This window comes from Schistocerca nitens, chromosome 6 (genome assembly GCF_023898315.1).
Source record: "Schistocerca nitens isolate TAMUIC-IGC-003100 chromosome 6, iqSchNite1.1, whole genome shotgun sequence".
Lineage (NCBI taxonomy): Eukaryota > Metazoa > Arthropoda > Insecta > Orthoptera > Acrididae > Schistocerca > Schistocerca nitens.
This window is the reverse complement of record NC_064619.1, coordinates 204,679,659-204,705,357: the sequence shown is the minus strand read 5'-3', so window position 1 is coordinate 204,705,357 and position 25,699 is coordinate 204,679,659. Positions and strand designations below refer to the sequence as shown.

The following is a 25,699-nucleotide window of genomic DNA, read 5'->3' as shown; positions in this document are numbered from 1 at the left end:
ACAGATCCTTTATTGTATCGCTTTTCGGTCCTTTGGTTACATTAAACCTCCGTTGAAAACTTCGTCTTGTTGCAACAACACTGTGTTCTAGGCGGTGAATTCCAACACCAGAAAAATCCTCTGTTCTAAGGAATAAACCATGTTGTCTACAGCACACTTGCACGTTGTAAACAGCACACGCTTACAGCAGGAAGACGACGTACAGAATGGCGCACCCACAGACTGCGTTGTCTTCTATATCTTTCACATCACTTGCAGCGCCATCTGTTGTTGAAAATTGTAACTACTGTAATTTCGAAAGTTTGTCTGCCTCAAAATGTACTGTTGTCCCAAGCATATTGCAACAAACGGTGTATTTCTATCGCTGCTCGTTTAGTTTTTATTGCCGTTTCAAATATACCGGTCGTTTTTGAAACACCCTGTACTAACATCATGACAACTATAGTAAAATTTTGGGACTGCAATTATTTCTCGTTTTTGTGCATGATTCCTAAAATCTTACCCCAAAATCTTTTGTCGGATGTGTCAAGGTTTCACATTAGAATTATTATTGTTTGTCAGTTTATTTATGAGTCACTTTAACGTAATGAAGCAAACTAATCGTTATTCTTGTTTGAAGCAATAACCATTGAATCCTTAATCATCATTTCGGAAGGTGACCAATTGACTCATGTCATAATAGGCCCAGTTTAAATGCATTCAGGCTAGACAACCCAATGGTCCCTTGCAATCCCTATAAGATTATCTTAACAGACACATATTTCACTTAAAAAAATAATCCAGTCGATGCATGGAATATAAAAGCATCGATTCTTAGAATATATTACACCGTTAACTGTACTACACTGAAGAGCCAATGAAACCCCCTAATATCGTGTAAGGCTCCCGCGAACACACAGAAGTGCCGCAACACGACGTGGCATGGACTCGACTTATGTCTGAAATAGTGTTGTAGGGAACTGACGCCATGAATCCGACAGGGCTGCACGTAAATCCGTAAGAGTACGAGGGGGTGGAGATCTCTTATGAACAGCGCATCCCAAGGCATCTCAGAAATGCTCAATAATGTTCATGTCTGAGGAGTTTGGTGGCCAGTGGAAATATTGAAACTCAGAAGAGTGTTCCTGGAGCCACTCTGTGGCAATCTGGGACGTGTAGGGTGTCGTGATGTCCTCCTGGAATTTCCCAAGGCCGTCGGAGTGCACAATGGACATGAATGGATGCTATTAGAATTATATATTAATACCTTCAGCTGCTTACGGGCGTTGATGTATATCAACGGGGACAGGTGAAAATGCGTGCCCCGACCGGGACTCGAATCCGGGATCTCCTGCTTATATGGCAGACGCTCTCTCCGCCTGAGCCACCGAGTGCACAGAGGATAGTGCGATTGCAGGGACTATCTCGCGCACGCCTCCAGCGAGACCCACATTCTCACCTTATATGTCCACACACTATATTCGTACTGTCCCTACCCAACACACTCATTACTCGTGGAAGACAGTCTTACCAAGTCCCGTAAGAGTTCGGGTAATATGTGTGCATCAGCACAGAAGAAGGTCATGGCCGGTATTGCCAGAACTATATTCTTATGGTGTCTGTTCTTTCGGACATGTCCGAAAGAACAGACACCATATCCATATAAATGAATGGATGCAGGTGATCAGACAGGATGCTCACGTACGTGTCACCTGCCAGAGTCGTATGTAGATGTATCAGGATTGCCATATCACTCCAACTCCACACGCCCCACACCATTACAGATACTCCACCAGCTTGAACAGTTCCCTACTGACATGCTGGGTCCACGGATTCATGAGGTTGTCTCCATACCCGTACACGTCCGTCCGCTCCATACAATTTGAAATGAGACTAGTCGGACCAGGCAATATGTTTCCAGTGATCAACAGCCCAATGTCGGTGCTGATGGACAAGGCGAGACGTAAAGCTTTGTGTCGTGCAGGCATCGAGCAAAAACGAGTGGGCCTTCGGCTCTGAAAGCACATATTGATGATGTGATCTTTCGTTGAATTGTTCGCACACTGACACTTGTTGATGGCTCAGTATTGAAATCTGCATCAATTTGCGGGAGGGTTGTACTTCTGTCACGTTGAACGATAATCTACAGTCATCGTTGTCCCGTTCTTACAGGGTTTTTTTTCCCGGTCGCAGCGATATCGGAGATTTGATGTTTTACAGGATTCCTGATATTCACGGTACAGTCGTGAAATGGTGGTACGGGAAAATTCCCACTTCGTCGCTACCTCGGAGACGCTGTGTCCCATCGCTCGTGCGCCGACTATAACACCACGTTCAAACTCACTTAAATCTTGATAACTCGGCATTGTAGCAGATGTAACCGATTTAACAACTGCGCCAGATACTTTTTGTCTTACATAAGCGTTGCCGACCACAGGGCCGTATTCTGCCTGTTTACGTATTGCTGTATTTGAATACGTATGCCTATACCAGTTTCTTTGGCACTTCAGTGTACTTCTTCTTCTTGTTCTTCTTCTATACTTTATGCGTTAGGCATAGTTACCCATCTGACTTGTGTCTGATAATCGTGAGTGATCAGTGCAATTCTAGCATTTAACACTTTGTTATATATTGATTTTATATTTAATTCTCTCCTCATGCCTTCATTTCGTACTCTATTTATACTCGTATATCGTCTAACATTCCTTAAAAATCTTTTCTACTGATTGTCTTTTACTTAGTTGTTTTTCAGATGGCATCCAGTCTCCGTTTCCATAAAGCAGTGCCGGTAAAGCCATTACTTTATAAAATTTGATTTTAGTTTTAATTTAACTTTATTTTTAGAAGTTCTTTTAATAGTCCAATATACAGCTTGAAATTTAGTAACTTTTTGCTCGACGTCCTATTATAAAAACTTACGTCACAGGCAATGTATTTAAAGTTGGACACCTGTTCAAAATTGTTACTTTTTAGCACTGAAACACGTGTATTCAGTAGCAGCGATGGCGAAGCATGACAGAATCTCTGACCAGAGAGTTATTTATCGTTGCTAGTCTGCGCTTGACCGCGCGAGTGTTCTGTTGCATGTAGGGAGTCGGTAGTTGTTGTTGTACGTAGCGAGTCGCGAGAGCATGTAGTTCGTCTGTGGTAGTAGCGCGCGAGAGACAGTCGGAGTTGTGTGTGAGGAGTCGGCGGGCGTCGACATGGGTCTCTGGTCAAGATTCGGGACAAGGTATATTTTTAAATAAAGTAATGAAGCAGCATTGCGCACATGTGATAATGTAATGTATATTAACTGTAATTAATTTGTTCAAGAATTGCCCCAATAATAATTTGTTCTGAAAGCAATTTTTTTAAGAAAATAATCATTACAATTGAAACAATATTTCCTTTGCTTTTCCTCCCAGAATAAATTTATCAGGTTGATTTTAAGGTTAATTTTGTGGGGACTTAACATTTTTTCACATTTTTGCTATCATTGAGTTTTATTACTGTTGGAAGCTAACATTTGGCACTGTTTGCAATTCTTATTCTGTTTCTTTTTTCATTTAAAAATAATTACGGGGAGCTAACATTTGGGTCTAATTGCATTTTCATTCAGTTCATATCATTTAATAATAATTATGGGGAGGTTACACTTAGCACGATGTCCATTCACATTTAAATATTTTCTTTCTAATTTTAGTGGGGAGGTTACAGCACAATCTTTGATATGACTGGATTCTTTCCTCCACAAACCGTAATTATCGTTTTATTAGCTGAGTTTTTAAAATTACGAGGTTTTTAAAAAAATATTTAAAAGATGCATGGATTTATGCCATTGTGTCCTATTTTCTTTAATCATTATTTGATAGCATGCAAATAGAAAAGTATTCGAACAGACGCTGTTTGATACCTTAAGTCCTAGATTTCATCTTCTTAAAATGTCGTCAGTATTGACATTAAGATGTGTGCGTGATAAGCTACACCCCTGTTCAAGTCCTATGTTTGCTACACTCTGTTCCCTTGTTTTAATTGGCAGCCCATTCTTCACGGACTGCTGCACTGAGGAGAGGTATCGATATCGCTCGGTGAGATTTGGGACCAAGTCGGCGTTCCAAAACATCACAAAGGTGTTCTGTAGATTCAGGTCAGGACTCTATGCAGGCCAGTCCACACAGGAATGTTATTGTCGTGTAACCACTCCGCCACAGTCCGTGCAGTATGAACAGGTGCTCTATCAAAAACTGTTTTTTTTGCTACAGGCTTCTCATCTCCGAAATTAAGTGTGGTGGATAGTCATAATTTTTCGGTATTTCATTAGATCTATCCCGTCATACGCTTTATCAAGGCCTATAATTGTCTTGTTATTTGTCTATTGGTGAAAAAAATTACCCATGTACATTATGTGATCAAAAGTATCCCGACACTTACAAGTTCATGGCGCCCTCCATCGGTAATGCTGGAATTCAATATGGTGTTGGCCCACCCTTAGCCTTGATGACAGCTTCCACTCTCGCAGGCGTACGTTCAATCAGGGTGCTGGAGTTTTCTTGGGGAATGGCAGCCCATTTTTCACGGAATACTGCACTGAGGAGAGGTATCGATGTCGCTCGGTGAGATTTGGGACCAAGTCGGCGTTCAAAAACATCAAAAAGGTGTTCTGTAGATTCAGGTCAGGACTCTATGCAGGCCAGTCCATACGGGGATGTTATTGTCGTGTAACCACTCCGCCACAGGCCGTGCAGTATAAACAGGTGCTCGATCGTGTTGAATGATACAATCGGCATCCCCAAATTGCTCTTCAACAATGGGAAGCAAGAAGGTGCTTAAATCATCAATGTAGGCCCGTGCTATCATAGTGCCACGGAAAACAAAATGGGTGCAAACCCCCTCGATGAAAAACACGTCCACCACCGCCTTCGAGTTTTACTGTTGGCACTACACACCCTGGCAGATGACGTTCACCAGGCATTCGCCATACCCTCACTCTGCCATCGGATTGCCACATTGTGTACCGTGATTCGTCACTCCATACAACGTTTTTCCACTGTTCAGTCGTCCAATGTTTACGCTCCTTACTCCAAGCGACGTTTGGCATTTACCGGCGTGATGTGTGGCTTATGAGCAGCCGCTCGACCATGAAACCGAAGTTTTCTCACCTCCTGCCTAACTGTCATAGTACTTGCAGTGGATTCTGATGCAGCTTGGAAATTCCTGTATGATGGTGTGGATAGACTTCTGCCTATTACATATTACAACCCCGTTCAACTGTCGGCGTTCTCTGTCAGTCAACAGACGAGGAATGCCTCTATGATTTTGTGCTGTACGTGTCCCTTCACGTTTCCACGTCACTATCACATTGGGAACAGTGGACCTAGGGATGTTTAGGGGTGTGAAAATCTCGCGTACAGACGTATGACACAAGTGACACCCAATCACCTGACCACTTTCGAAGTCCGTGAGTTCCGCGGGTCGCCCCATTCTGCTCTCTCACTATGTCCTATAGCTACTGAGGTCGCTGGTATGGAGTACCTGGCCGTAGGTGGCAGCACAATGCAACTAATATCAAAAACGTATGTTTTTGGGTGTTTCCTTTCCAAACTCCGCTTTTCTCTTCTCCTTGTAGATGATCGGAAGTAATTCTTAATCTGATTGTACAATGAAGGCTTTCGCGACCGGAAGTCATAGTTGCTGATAAATCTTTCCAGCTGTGTGGCGGTGGTCGAGGAAACTTTTCGGATCCTGACGTTTTGTCCAGGGCTGCGCTGGACATCTTCGGAGGTGCTCCTGGCGACGCTGAATCTTGCCGATTGACGAGTCGAACGTCAGAGAGCACATAAATATTGTGTAAAGAGGGTGTGGTAGAGTTTACACGTGATCAGTAGAAGTAATTCTTTTCAGAGATAAAACTTAGCTATCGATTGTATTAAGAACTTATCTATCGATTCTGCACAGCAACTATCCATATGTCAATTAATTTCATGTCTTATTTTCTATTAAAATTATCACCATATTTATGTTTCTCGATGGCTTCTCTACATAGTCGTGGATAATAGTTTCTAATAGTAGATAAAATTTTAGTTTCGGAGAACACAATTTCCTGTGTGAAGAGCATGTTCTGCTGCACCTGATGTTTCTGTGTTCCCAAGTCGGCAAAGACTTTCAGTTTTATATTCAAGCTTCTATTGGTGGGTTCAAAGCAGACCTCTCCACAAGAACTCGGAATCTTATAGACTCCATTTGCTGACAGAGAAGATCGTTTCTCCTTCATACATCGGAGTGTTTGATATATTTTCTCGGTAGGTCTAAGAAACAGTCTGATGTCATGTTTCTGTAAAATCTTGTCGACCTGCTCAGTTACTTTTTTGACAAAATGGAGAGAAACAGTGTTCTTCCATAGCTGTGTTTTATCGTTGTTCTTTTTAATATTGTTATTAGGTGGCAGAACACTATTTACGTCTTTGCCTGAATAGCCTTTCTTCTCGAAAGCCTCCTTCAGTTTTTTTTTAATTCGGCGTCCAGGTGTTCGGCGTGCGAATTCTTTTGGCTTTGTCAACAAGACTTTTAATGGCCCCTTTCTTTTGTTGTGGATGATGGAGTTCTTACGCAAGTATCTATCTGCATGTGTGACTTCCCGACAAAAATTATGTTTCAGCTTTCCATCAGCCTTTCTCATAACTAAAACGTCCGAGAAGGATACTGCGTTGGCTTCTTCCATCCCATGGCAAACTGAATTTCTTGAAAAATATTATCGATGCTCGTCACATGTAAACTCGACCACGACCGCCTTACACGCTTTACTACGTCCAACTTGTCAGTCATCTAGAGCACCTCCGAAGATGTCTAGCGCAACTGTGGAAGAAACGTCAGAAACCGAAAGGTCTCTTCGACGGTGGCCATGCAGCCCGGAAGATTCATCTGCGACTAATTCTTAGTCTGTTTATTATTAATTTACGTTAAATTTTATATCCTGTTTTTATGAGACTAAGTTCTCTACAATTTTCACAACTTTTGCGATCTCCTCCTTTGAAAAGATTTTTTACTGGAGCTGTTGAGAAAGAGAGAGAGATATTTGGAAACTTTTCCAGCAATTATAGAACAGATGTAAAATTCTCAATTTGCGTGCTATACCATTAGAAGTTCCATATTCATTCCATCTAATTTAGGTACCTTCTTAATATCTGCAGATCTTAATACTTTATCTAGTTCTTGTAATGTTGTAGAGTCTACTTCTGCAACTATTCCCGTAGCAGTCATTTATTTTTGTTTTATTAACTTCCTCATTGCACCATAATTGTTTACAACGTTTTATCTGGTGTTGCTCGGTTTTTAGGTTTAACGTTGCAGTATCTTTTCCTGATTTAACAATTCTCTGATATGACAAAGGTCATGGGTTAGTGATATGCACATATACAGATGGTTCTACACAGGGTATAAACGGTCAGTGATATGAAAAAGTGTCCGAATTGGTTATGGATGCACGAAGGGAATTAACAAAATTTGAACGCGCAATAGTAGTCGGAACTAAATGTATGGGACATTCCATTTCGCCAATTATTAGAATTTTTAGAATATGGTCAATCGAGAAGGAAATGTCTGGTCAGCAGCACACGGTCGGCGATATGAAGTCAGTTGGTAGTAAAAATATTTGTGTTACTGATACGTTAGATGTACGTACAGTATTAAACAATCATTTTCTGAGCATTGCTGGTGAATTAAGTTAATACTTAGCTTCCACAGGGAGTCATATAACTCCCTTGGAAAATGCCTTTCCGAGACTGATATCTGAACTACTGCTCTGTGATATTGAAAAGAGAGAGATTGAGTCAATAATTAAATCACTGAAGACTAAGGATTTTCATGGATATGATGGAGTGCCTATCAGAATATTAAAGTACTCTGCTACACACGTTAGCCATGTACTTAGCCATAGTTGTAATTTTTCCTTTAAGGATGGTCAGTTTCCTGAACCATTAAAGTACTCAGTAGTAAAGCCGCTTTATGAAAAGGGAGTAATAGATAATGTAGACAATTTTAGTCCTATTTCTATGCCATCAGTGTTCGCTAAAGTTATTGAAAAGGCTGTGTATGTAAGGATAATTGATCACTTTATTTCACATAGTTTGATATCAAATGTACAGTTCGGCTTTAAAAGGGGTTAACAACTGAAAATATTCTGTTTTCACTGTGAGGAAATGGACGGATTAAACAGAAGGATTCGAACGCTACGGATCTTTTTTGATTTACACAAGGCGTTTGACTGTTTGGTCACAAAATATTACTTCATATGCTGGTCCTTTATGGAATACGGGGAGTAGCTCACAATTGGTTCACCTCTTACTTTAACAACAGACAGCAGGAGGTCATTATTCATAGTGCTGAGAATGGGTATGGTGCGGGATCAGAGTGGGGCACGGTCAAGTAGCGGGTGCCACAGGGATCAGTGCTGGGGCCACGCCTGTTCCTTATTTACGTAAATGATATGCCCTCTAGTATTACAGGTGATTCTAAAATATTAATGTTTGACGATGACGCTAGTTTGGTAGTGAAGGATGTTGTGTGCAACACTCTCTCTGTTTCAAATAGTGCAGTTCGAGACATAAGTTCATGGGTTGCAAAAAAGAAACTAACGCAGCATCATAGTAAGACTCAGTTTTTATAACACGTTTGTTTGTGTGGCCATCTTCCGCACCAAGCATACAAATACTTGTTTTGCAAATCAAACTGCCCTTTCCTGCTGCTGTGTATTTTATTTAATCCATACGCGTTTCGCCTTCTACTGTGTTAAGGCACAATCAGTGGGATCTATAATGATACAGTTTTGTTAGATATAGATGATCGAACAGTTCACTTCGCGATATTTTGTAAAAAATATAATTACTTACGATTTGCTGATTTGCGTTTCCTCACATCTGGTCTGGAGGTCGCACTACCACTTTTATCACTGTTCGTAAAAAGGATAAATATAAAAACAGTGTTCAGTCTAATAATAATAGAACCCAACATCTTTACACTCACTCATCCATGACCCCTCCCCAGAATATTGAAACGGAAAGTCAAAACAGCTGTCACCAAAGTTTGAGCCACTCGCTAACAGCTAGCACAACCGCCTCCCCCCCCCCCCCGCCCCCCCTCCCCACACATACACACAAAAAAAAAAAATCTGCTCTATCCCTCCCTCTCTCTCTCACTCACGCACACAGACGGTATAAACAGCATAAACAGAGGTTAGTAACGAACATATACTTCGTTAGGTTGGCGACACATAGGTAAACATTCCAAAGACGATGAAACACATAATGGAGTGAAAAGAAGTGTACGACGAAATAGTAGTATCGAGTGACAGGAGAACGGTAGTCCACCACAAAAAAGAGTGACAAACATACTGAACAGTGTGTGGATGGCGAAAACACGAAGAGGTGAATATAGAACAGTGATAAAAGTGGAAGTGCGACCTCCAGACCAGATGTGAGGAAACGCAAATCAGCAAATCGTAAGTAATTACATTTTTTAAAAAAATGGCTCTGAGCACTATGGGACTTAACTGCTAAGGTCTTCAGTCCCCTAGAACTTAGAATTACTTAAACCTAACTAACCTAAGGACATCACATACATCCATGCCCGAGGCAGGATTCGAACTTGCGATCGTAGCGGTCGCGCGGTTCCAGACTGTAGCGCCTAGAACCGCTCGGTCACTCCGGCCGGCTACATTTTTTACAAAAAATCGCGAAGTGAACTGTTTGATAATCTATAACTAGCAAAACTGTATCATTATAGATCCCACTGATAATGCCTTAAAGCAGTAGAAGGCGAAACGCGTATGGATTAAATTAAAAAAATAGCAGCAGGAAAAGGCAGTTTGATTTGCAAAACAAGTATTTATCAGTTTTTATAGTTTCTAATGCACAATTAAGCAAAACCTCACGTTCTAATTTCACAGAATGGGCGTCTGTTTAGTGAAACTCAACAGCTATAATTTCTATGTGTTCAGATAGATAGTAAAGTGTCGTGGAAAGCCCACGTTCAAGACTTATTGGTGCCATTTTTACTATTTGAACGGTATCTGAAAGAAGTGATAGTTCGACACGGAAAGAGTCTACTTTACTTATTTTCATTCGCTGATGTCTTATGGCAGGGCATCCCAACCTTTTCAGCTCGTGGACCCCTTCTTCAGTCGAAAATTCATGTCCTAGTCAGTCAAGAGCACAGTAACTTTAAATTTCAGAGACCCATGGGAACTGAAAGCTTCTTAATGCAAGTTCCATGTTCCCAATGACCCCCCCCCCCCAAAGCATCAATAGTCATTGGTTTAGAGATGAATGAAAACAATTTGAAGGCCTAAAATCGACTTATGAAATAGGTAGTGCACTGACAAAGCAAGTTTAACAATTAATGATGCCTCGGGCCGCATACGTGCCATTGAGCCCTGTGAGTGGTCGACAAAGCTCGCTCCGCGCATGCTTAAAAGGTATCAGCGCATCTACCGCCGTGAGCCGGCGCACAAGCGACCCCCGTATTGTTGCGAAACAGTCGATCAGAGAAGCCGTATTCTCCGGCACTGAAGTGTGTATGCGTTCTCACTTAGGAACCGCAAAGGCTGCTTGGGAATACGACCTGAAGTAAAAGTACACATGTTTTTCACAAGAAAAAAAAAATAGTGATGAATTTGATTTTCACATTTTTATTCAATAATTTTACTCATTATTTTACACGATTTGGCAAAAGGTGGCCGCGGATCCCCTAGAAAGAGCGGACCACACGTTGGGAAGCCCTGTCTTATGGTATTATATCTTGAGTAACTTCACATTATCAAAGGATATTTTTGACTCAGAAACGGACCGTTCCGGCAATAAGTGGCGTAAGTTTCCGAACTTCATGTCGACCACTGTTCACTAGTCTGGGTATTCCGACAATATCAGCTTATTCCCAAGAATTAGCGGCTTTTACTTAGTTAATACTAGGCAGAAATCCAATCTACATTTGGATCGCACTTCCTTGATGCTTGTGGAGAAACGTTTGCAGTATACTGCTGCATAAGTTTTCAATAAGCTACCACAAGTATTCAAAAATCTGGGCAGTAATCCACGCGCTTTCAAATCGAAACTGAAGAGTTTCCTCATGGGTCACTCCTATTCTGTCGTGAAGTTCCTTGAAAAATTCAGCTGATTCATGTGTCTACTGTTGATTGCGTTTACATAAATTTATGGGTTGCATTTTTTGGCTTCATAAACATTTAGTTTATCTGTTATTACTTTTATATTGTAAAGTAATGTACTGACACGTTCCACGACCTTCGAGATTTGCTCCTGAATTTTGTGCTACGGAACTAGACTGAAAATAGGAAAATAAAATTCAATATTCCGAGAGCCACCATTTCAAGTGTGTGCCGAGAGTACCAAATTTCAGGCATTACCTCCCACCACGAACAACGTAGTGGCTGACGGACTCCATTTAAGGCCCGAGAGAAGCGGCGTTTGCTTAGAGTTGTCAGTGCTTATAGACAAGCAACATTGTATGAAATAATCACAGAAATCAACACTGGACTAACGAGGAACCTATCCGTTAGGGCAGTGTGGCGGGCCGGCCGCGGTGGTCTAGCGGTTCTGGCGCTGCAGTCCGGAACCGCGGGACTGCTGCGGTTGCAGGTTCGAATCCTGTCTCGGGCATGGGTGTGTGTGATGTCCTTAGGTTGGTTAGGTTTAAGTAGTTCTAAGTTCTAGGGGACTTATGACCTAAGATGTTCAGTCCCATAGTGCTCAGAGCCATTTGGCAGTGTGGCGAAATTTGGCGTTAATGGGCTATGGCAGCAGACGACCGACGCTGGTGACTTTGATAACAGTACGATATCTCCCGCAGTGCCTCTCCTTGGCTCGTGACCACATCGGTTGGACCTTAAGCGAATGCCGGCCGTGGTGGCCAAGCGGTTCTAGGCGCTACAGTCTGGAACCGCACGACCGCTACAATCGCAGGTTCGAATCCTGCCTCGGGCATGGATGTGTGTGATGTCCTTAGGTTAGTTAGGTTTAAGTAGTTCTAAGTTCTAGGGGACTTATGACCTAAGATGTTGAGTCCCATAGTGCTCAGAGCCATTTGGCAGTGTGGCGAAATTTGGCGTTAATGGGCTATGGCAGCAGACGACCGACGCTGGTGACTTTGATAACAGTACGATATCTCCCGCAGTGCCTCTCCTTGGCTCGTGACCACATCGGTTGGACCTTAAGCGAATGCCGGCCGTGGTGGCCAAGCGGTTCTAGGCGCTACAGTCTGGAACCGCACGACCGCTACAATCGCAGGTTCGAATCCTGCCTCGGGCATGGATGTGTGTGATGTCCTTAGGTTAGTTAGGTTTAAGTAGTTCTAAGTTCTAGGGGACTTATGACCTAAGATGTTGAGTCCCATAGTGCTCAGAGCCATTTGGCAGTGTGGCGAAATTTGGCGTTAATGGGCTATGGCAGCAGACGACCGACGCTGGTGACTTTGATAACAGTACGATATCTCCCGCAGTGCCTCTCCTTGGCTCGTGACCACATCGGTTGGACCTTAAGCGAATGCCGGCCGTGGTGGCCAAGCGGTTCTAGGCGCTACAGTCTGGAACCGCACGACCGCTACAATCGCAGGTTCGAATCCTGCCTCGGGCATGGATGTGTGTGATGTCCTTAGGTTAGTTAGGTTTAAGTAGTTCTAAGTTCTAGGGGACTTATGACCTAAGATGTTGAGTCCCATAGTGCTCAGAGCCATTTGGCAGTGTGGCGAAATTTGGCGTTAATGGGCTATGGTAGCAGACGACCGACGCTGGTGACTTTGATAACAGTACGATATCTCCCGCAGTGCCTCTCCTTGGCTCGTGACCACATCGGTTGGACCTTAGGCGAATGCCGGCCGTGGTGGCCAAGCGGTTCTAGGCGCTACAGTCTGGAACCGCGCGACCGCTACGGTCGCAGGTTCGAATCCTGCCTCGGGCATGGATGTGTGTGATGTCCTTAGGTTAGTTAGGTTTAAGTAGTTCTAAGTTCTAGGGGACTGATGACCTCAGCGGTTAAGCCCCATAGTGCTCAGAGCCATATGAACCATTTGAACCTTAGACGAATGCGAAACATTGAAATTGTGAGATGGGTCCAGGTTTCAGTTTGTAAGAGCTAGTTATAGGGTTCGGCTGTGGCGCAGACCCCACGAAGCCATGGAGCCAAGTAGTCAACAAGGCACTGTGCAAGCTGGTGGTGGCTCCATAACAGTGCATGGTGTGTTTACATGAAATGAACCGTGTCCTCTGGTGCAACTGAACCGATCTTTAAGTATGTTGGCTACTTCAAGACCATTTGCAGCTATTCATGAACTTGATATTCCCAAACAAAGATGGAATTGTTGTGACTGACATTGTGCCATGTCACTAGGACTGTAGCTGTTCGCGATTGGTTTGAAGAACAATCTGCAAAATTGGAAAGAAAGATATGGTCACTGAGATTGCCAGACATGATTATTTATTGGATGTAAAGGAGAAGTCAGCTCGTACACAAATTTTGCACCGGCAGTTATCGGCTTTAGAGCAACCTTGCTCAATATTTCTGCAGGGGCCTCCAGCGACTTGTTGAGTCCATGTTACGTCGAGTTCCTGCACTTTACCGGGAAAAAGGAGGTTCGATACGGAATTAGGAGGTTCAAATGGTTCAAATGGCTCTAAGCACTATGGGACTTCACATCTGAGGTCATCAGTCCCCTAGCCTTAGAACAACTTAAACCTAACTAACCTGAGGACATCACACACATCCATGCCCGAGGCGTGAATCGAACCTGCGACCGTAGCAGCAGAGAAGTTTGTAAAGACATTGATTTCCCCGAAAGTCGATAATATTTTTTTTTCTTTTGTGCATTACCTTGTCCTAGTACGTATGTATCATTTATTTCAACTATTCTTTATTTGTTAATACACTCCTGGAAATGGAAAAAAGAACACATTGACACCGGTGTGTCAGACCCACCATACTTGCTCCGGACACTGCGAGAGGGCTGTACAAGCAATGATCACACGCACGGCACAGCGGACACACCAGGAACCGCGGTGTTGGCCGTCGAATGGCGCTAGCTGCGCAGCATTTGTGCACCGCCGCCGTCAGTGTCAGCCAGTTTGCCGTGGCATACGGAGCTCCATCGCAGTCTTTAACACTGGTAGCATGCCGCGACAGCGTGGACGTGAACCGTATGTGCAGTTGACGGACTTTGAGCGAGGGCGTATAGTGGGCATGCGGGAGGCCGGGTGGACGTACCGCCGAATTGCTCAACACGTGGAGCGTGAGGTCTCCACAGTACATCGATGTTGTCGCCAGTGGTCGGCGGAAGGTGCACGTGCCCGTCGACCTGGGACCGGACCGCAGCGACGCACGGATGCACGCCAAGACCGTAGGATCCTACGCAGTGCCGTAGGGGACCGCACCGCCACTTCCCAGCAAATTAGGGACACTGTTGCTCCTGGGGTATCGGCGAGGACCATTCGCAACCGTCTCCATGAAGCTGGGCTACGGTCCCGCACACCATTAGGCCGTCTTCCGCTCACGCCCCAACATCGTGCAGCCCGCCTCCAGTGGTGTCGCGACAGGCGTGAATGGAGGGACGAATGGAGACGTGTCGTCTTCAGCGATGAGAGTCGCTTCTGCCTCGGTGCCAATGATGGTCGTATGCGTGTTTGGCGCCGTGCAGGTGAGCGCCACAATCAGGACTGCATACGACCGAGGCACACAGGGCCAACACCCGGCATCATGGTGTGGGGAGCGATCTCCTACACTGGCCGTACACCACTGGTGATCGTCGAGGGGACACTGAATAGTGCACGGTACATCCAAACCGTCATCGAACCCATCGTTCTACCATTCCTAGACCGGCAAGGGAACTTGCTGTTCCAACAGGACAATGCACGTCCGCATGTATCCCGTGCCACCCAACGTGCTCTAGAAGGTGTAAGTCAACTACCCTGGCCAGCAAGATCTCCGGATCTGTCCCCCATTGAGCATGTTTGGGACTGGATGAAGCGTCGTCTCACGCGGTCTGCACGTCCAGCACGAACGCTGGTCCAACTGAGGCGCCAGGTGGAAATGGCATGGCAAGCCGTTCCAAAGGACTACATCCAGCATCTCTACGATCGTCTCCATGGGAGAATAGCAGCCTGCATTGCTGCGAAAGGTGGATATACACTGTACTAGTGCCGACATTGTACATGCTCTGTTGCCTGTGTCTATGTGCCTGTGGTTCTGTCAGTGTGATCATGTGATGTATCTGACCCCAGGAATGTGTCAATAAAGTTTCCCCTTCCTGGGACAATGAATTCACGGTGTTCTTATTTCAATTTCCAGGAGTGTACGTCACATTGTTTCTTCATTCATTTTGCTACTGTTTTATATTTTATATTGTACGAATATTATTTTATATTGTACGAATATGAATGTTCTGGTTTTATGTGCTTTGTAAATCTGTGTTTAGGCTAGGAGAAGTACTGTGTCAGAGAGAGAGTGAACGACTATCGATACAGCGTGTGAGTTGTGGTGGTATCGTGGCCGGTTCGCGGGTGGCGAAACGTTGCAAAGTTTGGAGTGAAAGACGGTGATACGCGGATGAATAATTAATTACAGTGCGTCCGCTGTGTTAATAGGAGATCGTGCATTATTAAGTGAACAGTAAAACCTGAAAAGTATATCGAGTGTTTGCGGTGACGATTTTACATACTGTGTGAACTTGTGACAATTAGCTGTGAACCAGACAACATTGTCGTGTGGAGATACTAACTGTTAGGATTGCGTGAAAGTGGAACAAACCAAAATGTTAAGTAAAAGAACAGTGCTGTGATTTGACCAAGAAACATTGATTATATCACCCAAACTGTCTTAAAGACGACGATGTGAATTCAACTGATGTTTAACGGACTGTTACAGTGATAAACACATGTGACTGTTTTCCTGTGGCAACACGGTGAAAGAACTTTGCGAAGTATTGGCATTAACCGGCTATATATCGTAAATACTAAAGACATTGCATAATTCCGACCTACCCGCACCGCGTGGTTAATAAACTCTTAATAATAAAACGTGGCGCGCGTAACGACAACGCACACACTGGCACTATTATTATCGCGCCAGTGCTGCCAGCTGATTCGACTACAACGGAGACGTAGACCGCAGCCGTAACTGGAATATTAATGAAACAGGAGGATCCATCATTATCTTCACGCCACGAACCAGGATTAACTTCACACATCGTCCGCGCGGACCACCGCTGACGTCATCGCACTGCCTGTAGCAACAGTTAAGACATTAAAAGAAAATTATTACGCTCTCTCTCATTTCAAAATTAAAGACAATTGCAGTTAAATTATCCATTTTAAAAATACTGGCACAATATAAGGGTTCAATTTTGTTTAGTTCCAATAAATATTCTTTCCATTATTTCGTCTTGTTGACAGCGATGAAAACCCGCCAAATTAAAGTTCAATTAATAATTTTCTTTCAAAATTCTTCCCAGATATTTTGCTGCTCATCATGATTTTATTTTAATGTTTGTGTGTAAGTTCTTTTGGAGGGAGTACATATTTTATTTTTTGTGCAGTAAAACTAGCTGCCATAAAATTACGTATATTACCGATGCTGTCCGCCATTACTGCTTGAAATCTGACCAATAGTAAATTTGCACCTATTTCCTCATTAGCTGTCAGCTTCAAAACAAAATTACGTATTTCGTATGCATCTAGCAGATGCGCGATGTCTATGTAGTGCCCTACAAAATATATATATTTGCTTTTGCAGGTTTACTGGAATTATATTGACTTTAATTGTTCATTGGACCCCCGTAAAAGTGATTTATGGCATCTATATAATAATTGTACTTAATTACCTAATATTTTTTATTATAATTTTTAACATTTTTATGCAGCGACAGCAGCTGATATTGTTTATGTAAGAATATACAGCCTACAGTTGCAGGTTAACTTTATCGTTTACCTAGGTTTCAAAGTTAGTAATAACGTCTTCTTCAGAACCTGCAACAAGTTAATATTATAATGCGCTAGTAAATTATATTAGATATGGTCATCCTACAGGATGCAACGTATAGTACTTACATAAATTATTATTTACAATAATTAATAATGCACGTGACTTTTTTTCCTTTATTGTATTTCAATTCCCCATCGGGGCGGGCTGGCAGCAGCATAGGCGCTGCTCTTCAGCCGAAAGACATAGAACAAAACAAGAGAAGACATTTAAAAACAGCAAAGGAGAGAATAAGGTGAACATAGATATAAAAAAGGGGGAACATCATGGAAGGCAATAGACAAAAAACGGGGTGACTGTAAAATGGAGATAAAAAACTGTCTTAAAAGTAGCACACACAAAAAGCCACACACTGCGACGGTTAAAAGAACACAAGGCACAGTATGACTGGAGCATAAAGGTAGCGACGGACGGCATAGCACATAACGTAACACTGACGGCGAACCTCAAGGCAGGACACAATTAAAATCACACCCCTTGACGCACACGAGAAACAGCACGAAACAACACTGATGTGGCACACTGATGAAGAGCAATACAGAGGATCTGCCAGGCGCTAGGAGATGAGGGAGACCTGAAGAAGGGAGGGAGGGGAAGAGATGGGGGAGGTGAGTGGGGGGCGCGCGGAAGAGGGCCAGGTAGGGAGGGATGTGGGAAGGAGAGAGGCAAGTATGGGGTGCAGGGTCTCAGGGGAGGGGGGACGGAGGAAAATCCGCTCTGGGAGAAGGAGGAAAGAGGAAAAGGGGGCCCTGGGGAGGGGGGGGGAACAAGGCCAGGTTATAGTTGGAAGGAAGGGTAGATGTCACGGCGAAGTTCGTCATCCGGGAGGGGGAGGCGTTGGAAATTGCTCTGATGAAGGAGATGTAGGGTGTGGAGGTGGAGAGAGGGAGGGATACAGCGATAGAGGCGCGGCAACGGGCGGGAGGTGGAGAGGAAGGAGGAAACCAGAGGGTGGGGGGGGGGATCAAGCCTGTGAACAATGTAAAGGATGCGGAGATGTTGGAGGAACAGGGGGAGGTGGGGGAAGGGGATCAGTTCATACAGGAGCCGCGTGGGGGAAGGAAGGCGGATACGGAAGGCAAGGCGGAGCGCATGGCGTTCAAGGATTTGGAGGGCCTTGTAAAAGCGGGTGGGGGCAGAGATCCAGGCAACGCTGGCATAACAGAGGATAGGACAGATGAGGGATTTGTAGGTGTGGAGGATGGTAGAAGGATGCAATCCCCATGTCCGGCCAGACAGGAGTTTCAGAAGGTGGAGGCGGGAATGGGCTTTCTGCTGGATGGTCAGGAGATGAGGGGTCCAGGTGAGGTGTCAGTCAAGGGTGAGGCCAAGGTATTTCAGGGTGGGGGTGAGTTGGATAGGACGACCATAAAGGGTGAGGTAGAAATCATGGAGGCGAAAGGAGCGAGTGGTGCGGCCTATGATGATTGCCTGGGTTTTGGAGGGGTTGAGATGGAGGATCCACTGGTTACACCAAGTGGTGAACTGGTTAAGGTGGGTTTGGAGGGTACGTTGAGACCGTTGAAGGGTAGGATAGAGAGCCAGGAAGGCGGTGTCATCAGCATACTGGAGAAGGTGGACTGGTGGGGGTGGCTTGGGCATATCAGCTGTATACAAGAGATAAAGGAGAGGGGAGAGGACAGAACCCTGGGGGACGCCAGCCGTGGGATAAAAGATACGGGAGTTGGTGTTGTGGAGGGTGACATAGGAAGGACGGTGCGAGAGGAAGGAAGCGACCAGACGGACAAAATTGATAGGCAGGGCGTAGGTTTGGAGTTTAAAGAGGAGACCGGCATGCCATACACGGTCATAGGCATTTTGGAGGTCAAGGGAAACAAAAATGGCGGAGCGACGGGAGTTGAGCTGGAGGGACAGAAGGTGAACAAGGTTGAGGAGTTGGTCGTCAGCAGAGAAGGAGGGTCGGAAGCCACACTGGGTAAGGGGGAGGAGGTGGTGTTGAGCAAGGTGCTGATGGATACGGCGGGAGAGGATGGATTCAAAGACCTTACTGAAGACGGAGGTGAGGCAGATGGGACGATAGGAAGAGGCGGCAGAAGGGGGTTTGTTGGGTTTGAGGAATAAGAGGACGCGGGAGGTCTTCGACAGGTCAGGATAGAAGCCAGTAGAGAGGACGACATTATAGAAATGGGCGAGGACAGTCAGGAAGGAATAGGGGCTTTCGCGAAGGTGATGGTAGGTGACACAGTCGTGACCAGGGGCCGTGTTGCGTTTGGACCGGAGGATAAGTTTAATGTCTTGTGCTGTGATGGGAGTGTTTACGTTGGAGGGGGGCAACTGCCCCAAGTACTGGAGACTAGGAGCAAGTGGAGCGACTGAGGTATCGGCACATTCCATGACCGTGGGGAAAAGAGAATAATCAAAGTGGGGATCATCAGGGATGGAGAAGACCTCGGAAAGATGGGAAGCGAAGTGGTTGGCCTTACTGAGGTTGTCAGGAAGGGGGCGATCGTTATGGAGAAGGGGGTAGTGGGGAGCAGAAAGGGAACCAGTAAGACGATGGAAGGCAGACCAGTACTTGGAGGAGTTGATAGGGAGGGTGGCGTTGAGTCGTGTGCAGGTCTGGCGCCAGTCTCGGCGTTTCGTTGCTGTAATAAGGTTCCGTACGTGTCGCTGTATTTGCCGGTGGCGTTGGAGTGTATCGCTGTCACGAGTGCGCAGGAAGGAGCGATAGAGGCGGCGGGATTCACGGAGGAGGAGGACAGCCCGCGGAGGGAGAGTTGGACGGTGTGAGTGGATGGTTGTAGTAGGAACATGGGCCTCCACGGCGTCAGTAATTACCTGCTGAAGGAAGGACGAGGCGTGGTTGATGTCGTCAGGATGGTGATAGGTAAGAGGGTGTCTTTCGACCTGGGTGGAGATGGAGTCCCGGTAGGCATCCCAGTTGGCACGGCGATAGTCATGGACGACATTGGGAGGGGGTGCAGGGTGCGGAGCCGGAGGGGGGCGGTTTGCAGACGTTATGGTGAGAAGGACAGGGAGGTGATCGCTACCTGTGGGGTCAAGGACGGCGACAGTGATACGCCCAAGGAGGTTGGCGGAGGCAATGACAACATCGGGGGTGGTGTTACTTTCAGGTCGGGTGTGCTGGGGAAGAGGAACAAGGTCACCTTGGAGTGTGGAGAGGAACTGATGCCACTGCCGAAGGGCAGCAGGAGTGCGGCTATGGATATTGAGGTAGGCGGCAATCACATAGGTGGAGAAGGTGTGGTCAATGTGGGAGATGAAGTCATAAGGAAGAGGAGCAGTGGAGTGGACATAGATGGTGGCACAGGTAATGGTGAGGGAGGGGAAGAAGACGCTAAGGATAAGGTGTTCAGTGAGGTCATTGAGGAGAGGTTGTGGCCGGACAGGGATATGCTTAAGGTGGCCAATCGCGACTCCACCCTGCGCACGAGGACCAGGAGCGTCAGTGCGGTGGAGGATATAGGGGGAGGTGCGGATAGAATGGTGGGGCTGGAGAAAGGTTTCGTTCAATAGGAAGGTGTCGACCTGGTGGTGGGAGAGGGTGTGCATGAGGAGGTATTTGTTGGAGCGGAAGGAGCAAATGTTCTGGAAGAGGATGCGAGACTCGTGCCGCGCCATGATGGGAAGGAGGGGGGGAAGAGAGGGAAGGGAAGAGACTTAAACTAGGGTGTCGAGGCGGGTGAAGGTGAAGTGGGTTTGGTTGTGGGAGTAAGTGGCGAAGGCGTTCAGGTGGAAAACAGAGCGAGCAGCAAGGGATATTTGTTGGAAGGTGTGGGGGCGCTGAAAAGGGTGAATGTTTTGGAGTACAACGGTAATGAACCAGATGATGTCCTCGGCCGTGGGGTGGACGGAGGGAATTGTTGGGGTGGACAGGGGGATCGACGGGACGAACTGGGACTGTAAGTTCAGGGGTGGCTGGAGGGGGTTTAGCTTTACACTTGTGGGAGTATGTGGGATGGGGGCCATTGCAGGTATTACAGGAAGGAGGAGCAGCGAGGTTGGGGCAGTTCCTAAGAAAGTGGGAGGCCTTGCAATGGGGACACGTGGGGGGATTTTTGCAGTTGGGAGTCAGGTGGTCATTGTACATCAGGCACCGCTGGCAGCGGTAGGATTGGGGAGGGGATTTGGAGGATTCAACAGGGTGGCGACGGTGGTATATCAGGGCATCCTGGGTGAGGAGATGGTCTATGGATGGGGCGGATTCAGAGAATACCCGCATGAGGTAGGTGGGACCAGAGGCATTGTGGATACGGTGGGCAGAGCGGATTTCCAAGTCCGGGTGGGAGTTCAGTTCTACCAACACTTCATCCTCTGTGATCACTGGGCTGAGCTTGGTGATCACAGCGGTGTAGGTGGGGGGGCGATGGGGAGGCTGGGGCTGACGAGGAGTGGAAGCGGAAAGGAAGGGTGTCAGAGAGGCGTGGGGGCCAAACATAACGCGTGGGAGTTTTCGTAGGGGGTCAGTGTGAAAGGATGGGGACGGGGACTTGATAAGGACTGAGTCCCTGCGTGGAATGAGTTGGGAAATGGGAGCACCAGGTAAGTACTTTCGTATTTCCTTGGTGAGGGTACGAGCGTCGAGGAACTGAGGATCGGGAGTTGACAGGACAAAGGTGTGGAGGGTGGGGGCCAAGGTATGGGTGGCAGGAGGAGGGGTGGTGTCCATGGTGACGGCAGGGGGAGGGGGAGGTGGTGTTGATTTTTTGTGGGAAGTGGCGGGAGCAGAGTCGGTAAGGACGCACTTTTGGGGTTTTTTGGAGACTGGAGGCTGGGAGGAGGGGAGAGGGACGGGGAGGAGAGGGAGGTGGCGGGAGGCAGATCCCTGTGGCGTAGTGGATGCACCGGGAGAAGCAGCAGGTTCAGTGGTGGCGATGGTGGCCCGGCGCGACGTGATGCGTGCGGGAGATGCAGAAGACGAAGCGACGGGGTCGGTGAGAGAGGGGAAGCCAACCACCTGAGGGGCGGCAGCAGAGGCGGCAACAGAGGCGTACGTGAGGGCGGGGGTAGGAGTGGGAGCTGTTGAGGGTGTGGAGGCTGGAGGAAGGGTGTAGAGGTGGGGGTATACAGCAGGGTAGGAGAGAGGGGGATGGTTAAGTGGGAGAAGGGAAGGGGAGGCGTTAGTAGGGAGGCCAGGAGCGGCACTCCAGGAAGTGACTGTGGGAGAGGGGGAGGTGTAGATGACGGTGGAGGTGGGAGTACTCATTGCAGACGAACGGCGACGGACAGACGGACGTGCAGCAGGCAGCGGCGGCGGCTGCGTCGGCGTCGGCGTCGGCGAACAGACGGACGAACAGCAGGCGGCGGCGGTGGCGGCGGCGGCGGCGGTTACGACGACGGCGATGGACAGCGAGCAGGCAGGCGGACGGACGGACGGACGGACGAACGAAACGAACAGCGACAGCAGCAAGCGGCAGGCACACAAACAGACAGACAGACAGACAAACACAATCTTCGAAGACGGAGATTCCACCCTCAGAGTATCCCAGGCTGTGCAATCTGACGCTTTCGAAGGAGGGGATCCAACCCTCTAGATGCACGTGACCTCACAGTTTCTGTAATAATAGATCCTCTCCTACAGATGTTCATACGAGATTTGTTGGTCAGTTTAGAAAGCTCTGTAGTTGAATGTAAAACGTAGTAATGCTGGATACTGTAATTAACTTAAAATAGTAAAATATATAATTAAATCACAGCAAAAAGGTTATCTGACGCGTGCGTAATAAGAGTGACTCTATACGTCTCGCGCATGCGCGCCGCCCTCTGTGAGGCAGACCGCGAAGCCCTCGCGTTCCGCAGTCTCTAGTCACACGACGAGGCCCATACAACGGGCTTAAAGTGAATTTCTACAGTTGGTTTAATAGAAGCGACAAAACCTTATGGTTATGCATCAAGTTTTATGAAGTTGACTTAGGACATGGCCTGTTTTAGGCAAACATTTAAATAATAATTTATGTAAGTACTATACGTTGCATCCTGTAGGATGACCATATTTAATATAATTTACTAGCGCATTATATTATTAACTTGTTGCAGGTTCTGAAGAAGACGTTATTACTAACGTTGAAACCTAGACAAACGATAAAGTTAACCTGCAACTGTAGGCTGTATATTCTTATATATTTTTCTATTACGTAAACATTGGCATACAATATTTAGATTAAAATTGACGTCTTATTGGCCCCACGTAAGATTCTGCACGTTCTAACAAAGACTGTGCCAAATTTTATTTTCGTCCATGACTAACAGGGGTAGTCAGATTCCTGGTATAGGTCGTGGTTTATTATTTAAAAGGTTTTTTTTTGTAAGTAGAGAACCAGTTTCTTTACAGGTTCCGGACTGAAGCGCCTAGAACCGCTCGGCCACAGCTGACAGCTAGGAGGTACCTCAAGACTTTTGTGACGTCAGTATATATCGGTTCGATTTTATGAATAGATGCCATAGATCTAGCGTTTTTTAATACATCGATGTATTTGTGTGACCCCTGTGACGCAGCCTGTAGTGCCGTACTGTTGGATCAGAAGTGTGGTGTCATACCTCCCCGTGCCGGCGTCGCTCGCCGTGCTGGGTTATCAGCGAGTGAAGCCTGCCCGGATTGCAGCCGCGCCGCGGGCCTTCCCTCCAGTGATCCGGAGCGCAGCCGAGCTAGATGCGCGCGCCGCCCCACCCACCTCACTCCTGCTACCTCCCAGGGGACGCGTCGCTTGCCGCCGCTGCTGCTGCTCGCCCACGGGACGGACGCCGCTCCCCTGGAAGAAAAACACGACTGCTGCCGCGTCTCTGAAGAGTCAGCCGAGTTTCTTCTCTAGCCCTCCTGCTTCTTTCCTTCTCTCTCTTTCTCTCTCTGTCTCTCTGTTCCTTCTCCCGCCTCTTCCCGCACCCTCCTTGGGCTGGCGGCAGCGAAATTGCTGTGTATTTTCTAAGGAGCTGGAAATAGTTGAGAGAACATGCCGACAAGTCCACGGAATTCTCGAAGGCGCCAAGTGTTTTCCCCGATCTCACTGCGTGACGCTGGGCCGTCAGCAGCACGTGGACGACGGCATATTACCATCGCCCAGACGGCGGTTCTGAGCAGTTCATTGACCTCGCTCTCCTTTCCGTCTGGGATGCTCATGACTACTACCGAAACAAAACTTGACAACATAGCGGCTGCCACTCTTTCGACAGTGTGCATTAACAGGGAAATGTAAGCTTTAAATAAGGGTTTGTTCAATAGTTGGCGACCCCTTCATAAATCCAGCCTTGTGTATCCATTAACAACAGTTCCTGAGATACAAAAAATGAAAACGGTTTTCAATGATCATTTTCTTTCAGTACACGAGGTAGTCTATGTTATTGCCAGTGAGAGCTTATTATAAAACTGAGCCGTGGCGGCTGGCGCTAGGGTGTTCTACTTGCAACGCTGATATCGATATTCGGCTGTCTTGCTATCTTTGACTGCTCGCCCCCGGCGGTTTTTCCGGGTGAACGTGTGACGGAAGAGTCTCCGGTTGGCGTTCATCGAATCAACTTGTGTTGAAACAAGCCTGCGTCTCTAACCGTGGTGCATGGGCCTCGCCGTGCTCGCCGCCCTTGTCTTTTGTCGCGTCGGATGTACAGTGCCGATCATTGAGCACCTTGACATGCAAAATTTTGGTGGGTTCGTCGTCTCACGCTGGACAGCTTCCAAACTCGTAATTTGCAAGATCCATGTTACTCTGTGTTTAACTAAGAAGATAGTTTAAACTTATTGTGCCATGGGTAGCTGCCAGAGCTGTTCTGAACTTGTTTCCACAGTGGCTATTTTAAGGAGGTCGATGTTCCTCATTTCGTTTCTCATCATTTGTGGAGTGTGTGTTTTAAGTGGTTTTCATGCAAGTTTTAACTTGTTTTAGGACATATTCACCGCTTGGGGACTGGTTGCCGTTGTGTATGCGCCCGGCAGCCGTAGAGTTAATGGTTTAATCATTTGTCACGGCAGGATTTGGTATGTTTATTTAATGTGTAAGTGCCTTAGGGCAACTACAAGTGATCTCTAAGTTTCCTGCTAATTTACTGGGAGACGGGTACTGTTAGAGTATTGCTCCATAAGAATTTGGGGGTATGCTTATTATATTTTCCAGTGTGGCTGTGATTTGACCTTGTTTTCATTGCAATCTATTTGTGCTGGAGGCCATTTGTTAAGTCTGCTCGTTTCCAAGCGTCGGTGTGGTTATGGATTCTTGTGAGTACCGCGCATTGTGAGGCCTGTCGGACTATATATAAATATATACCGACTGCTTGTGAGCCTGTACACAAGCCGTGGGGAGTGAACGCTCGTATTGCATGCTAGCCGTAGCGTTATTGCTTCCAAACGCTGCCGTGGGCCTTAACGCTGTTCTCTAAAGTTAAGTGAGGCCACTTTGTTAATATTAACGTTTTTGTAAGTTACTTTACTGGTTATTACTAGCCATTCTTATTCAACACTTATGTTAATCGTTTGTGTATCTTTAATGAATGTGTGACTTGTTATTTTTCCTGTGTGACAGTTTTCCGACCTTGGTTGGCCCACTTTGCATTTTTAGTGTAAGCGTGTTTCATTGTGGACCTCTATGTGAGCAGCTCAGTTTTATTAAGCTTTAAGATCTTTGTTTTTTTAATGAAGTTGTGCTATTATGTGGCTGGGTAACTTTGGGTTGGAAGTGTATAGTGTTACTAGCCTTTTGAGATATGGTTAAACAAGAGCGATTGTTTATGATTGATTATTC

At 46.3% G+C, this 25,699-nt stretch overlaps 1 protein-coding gene across 1 annotated transcript in view; it reads left to right on the top strand.

Annotated features, from left to right (window-relative positions):
* Positions 1-22,779, top strand: part of LOC126263284 (uncharacterized) — a 354,259-nt gene extending 331,480 nt beyond the window's left edge. Inside the window, exon 12 of the mRNA XM_049960369.1 lies at positions 22,670-22,779. Coding sequence (XP_049816326.1) covers positions 22,670-22,779 — 110 coding nt within the window. The remainder of the gene's footprint in view (positions 1-22,669) is intronic.
* Positions 22,780-25,699: the final 2,920 nt, after the last annotated feature.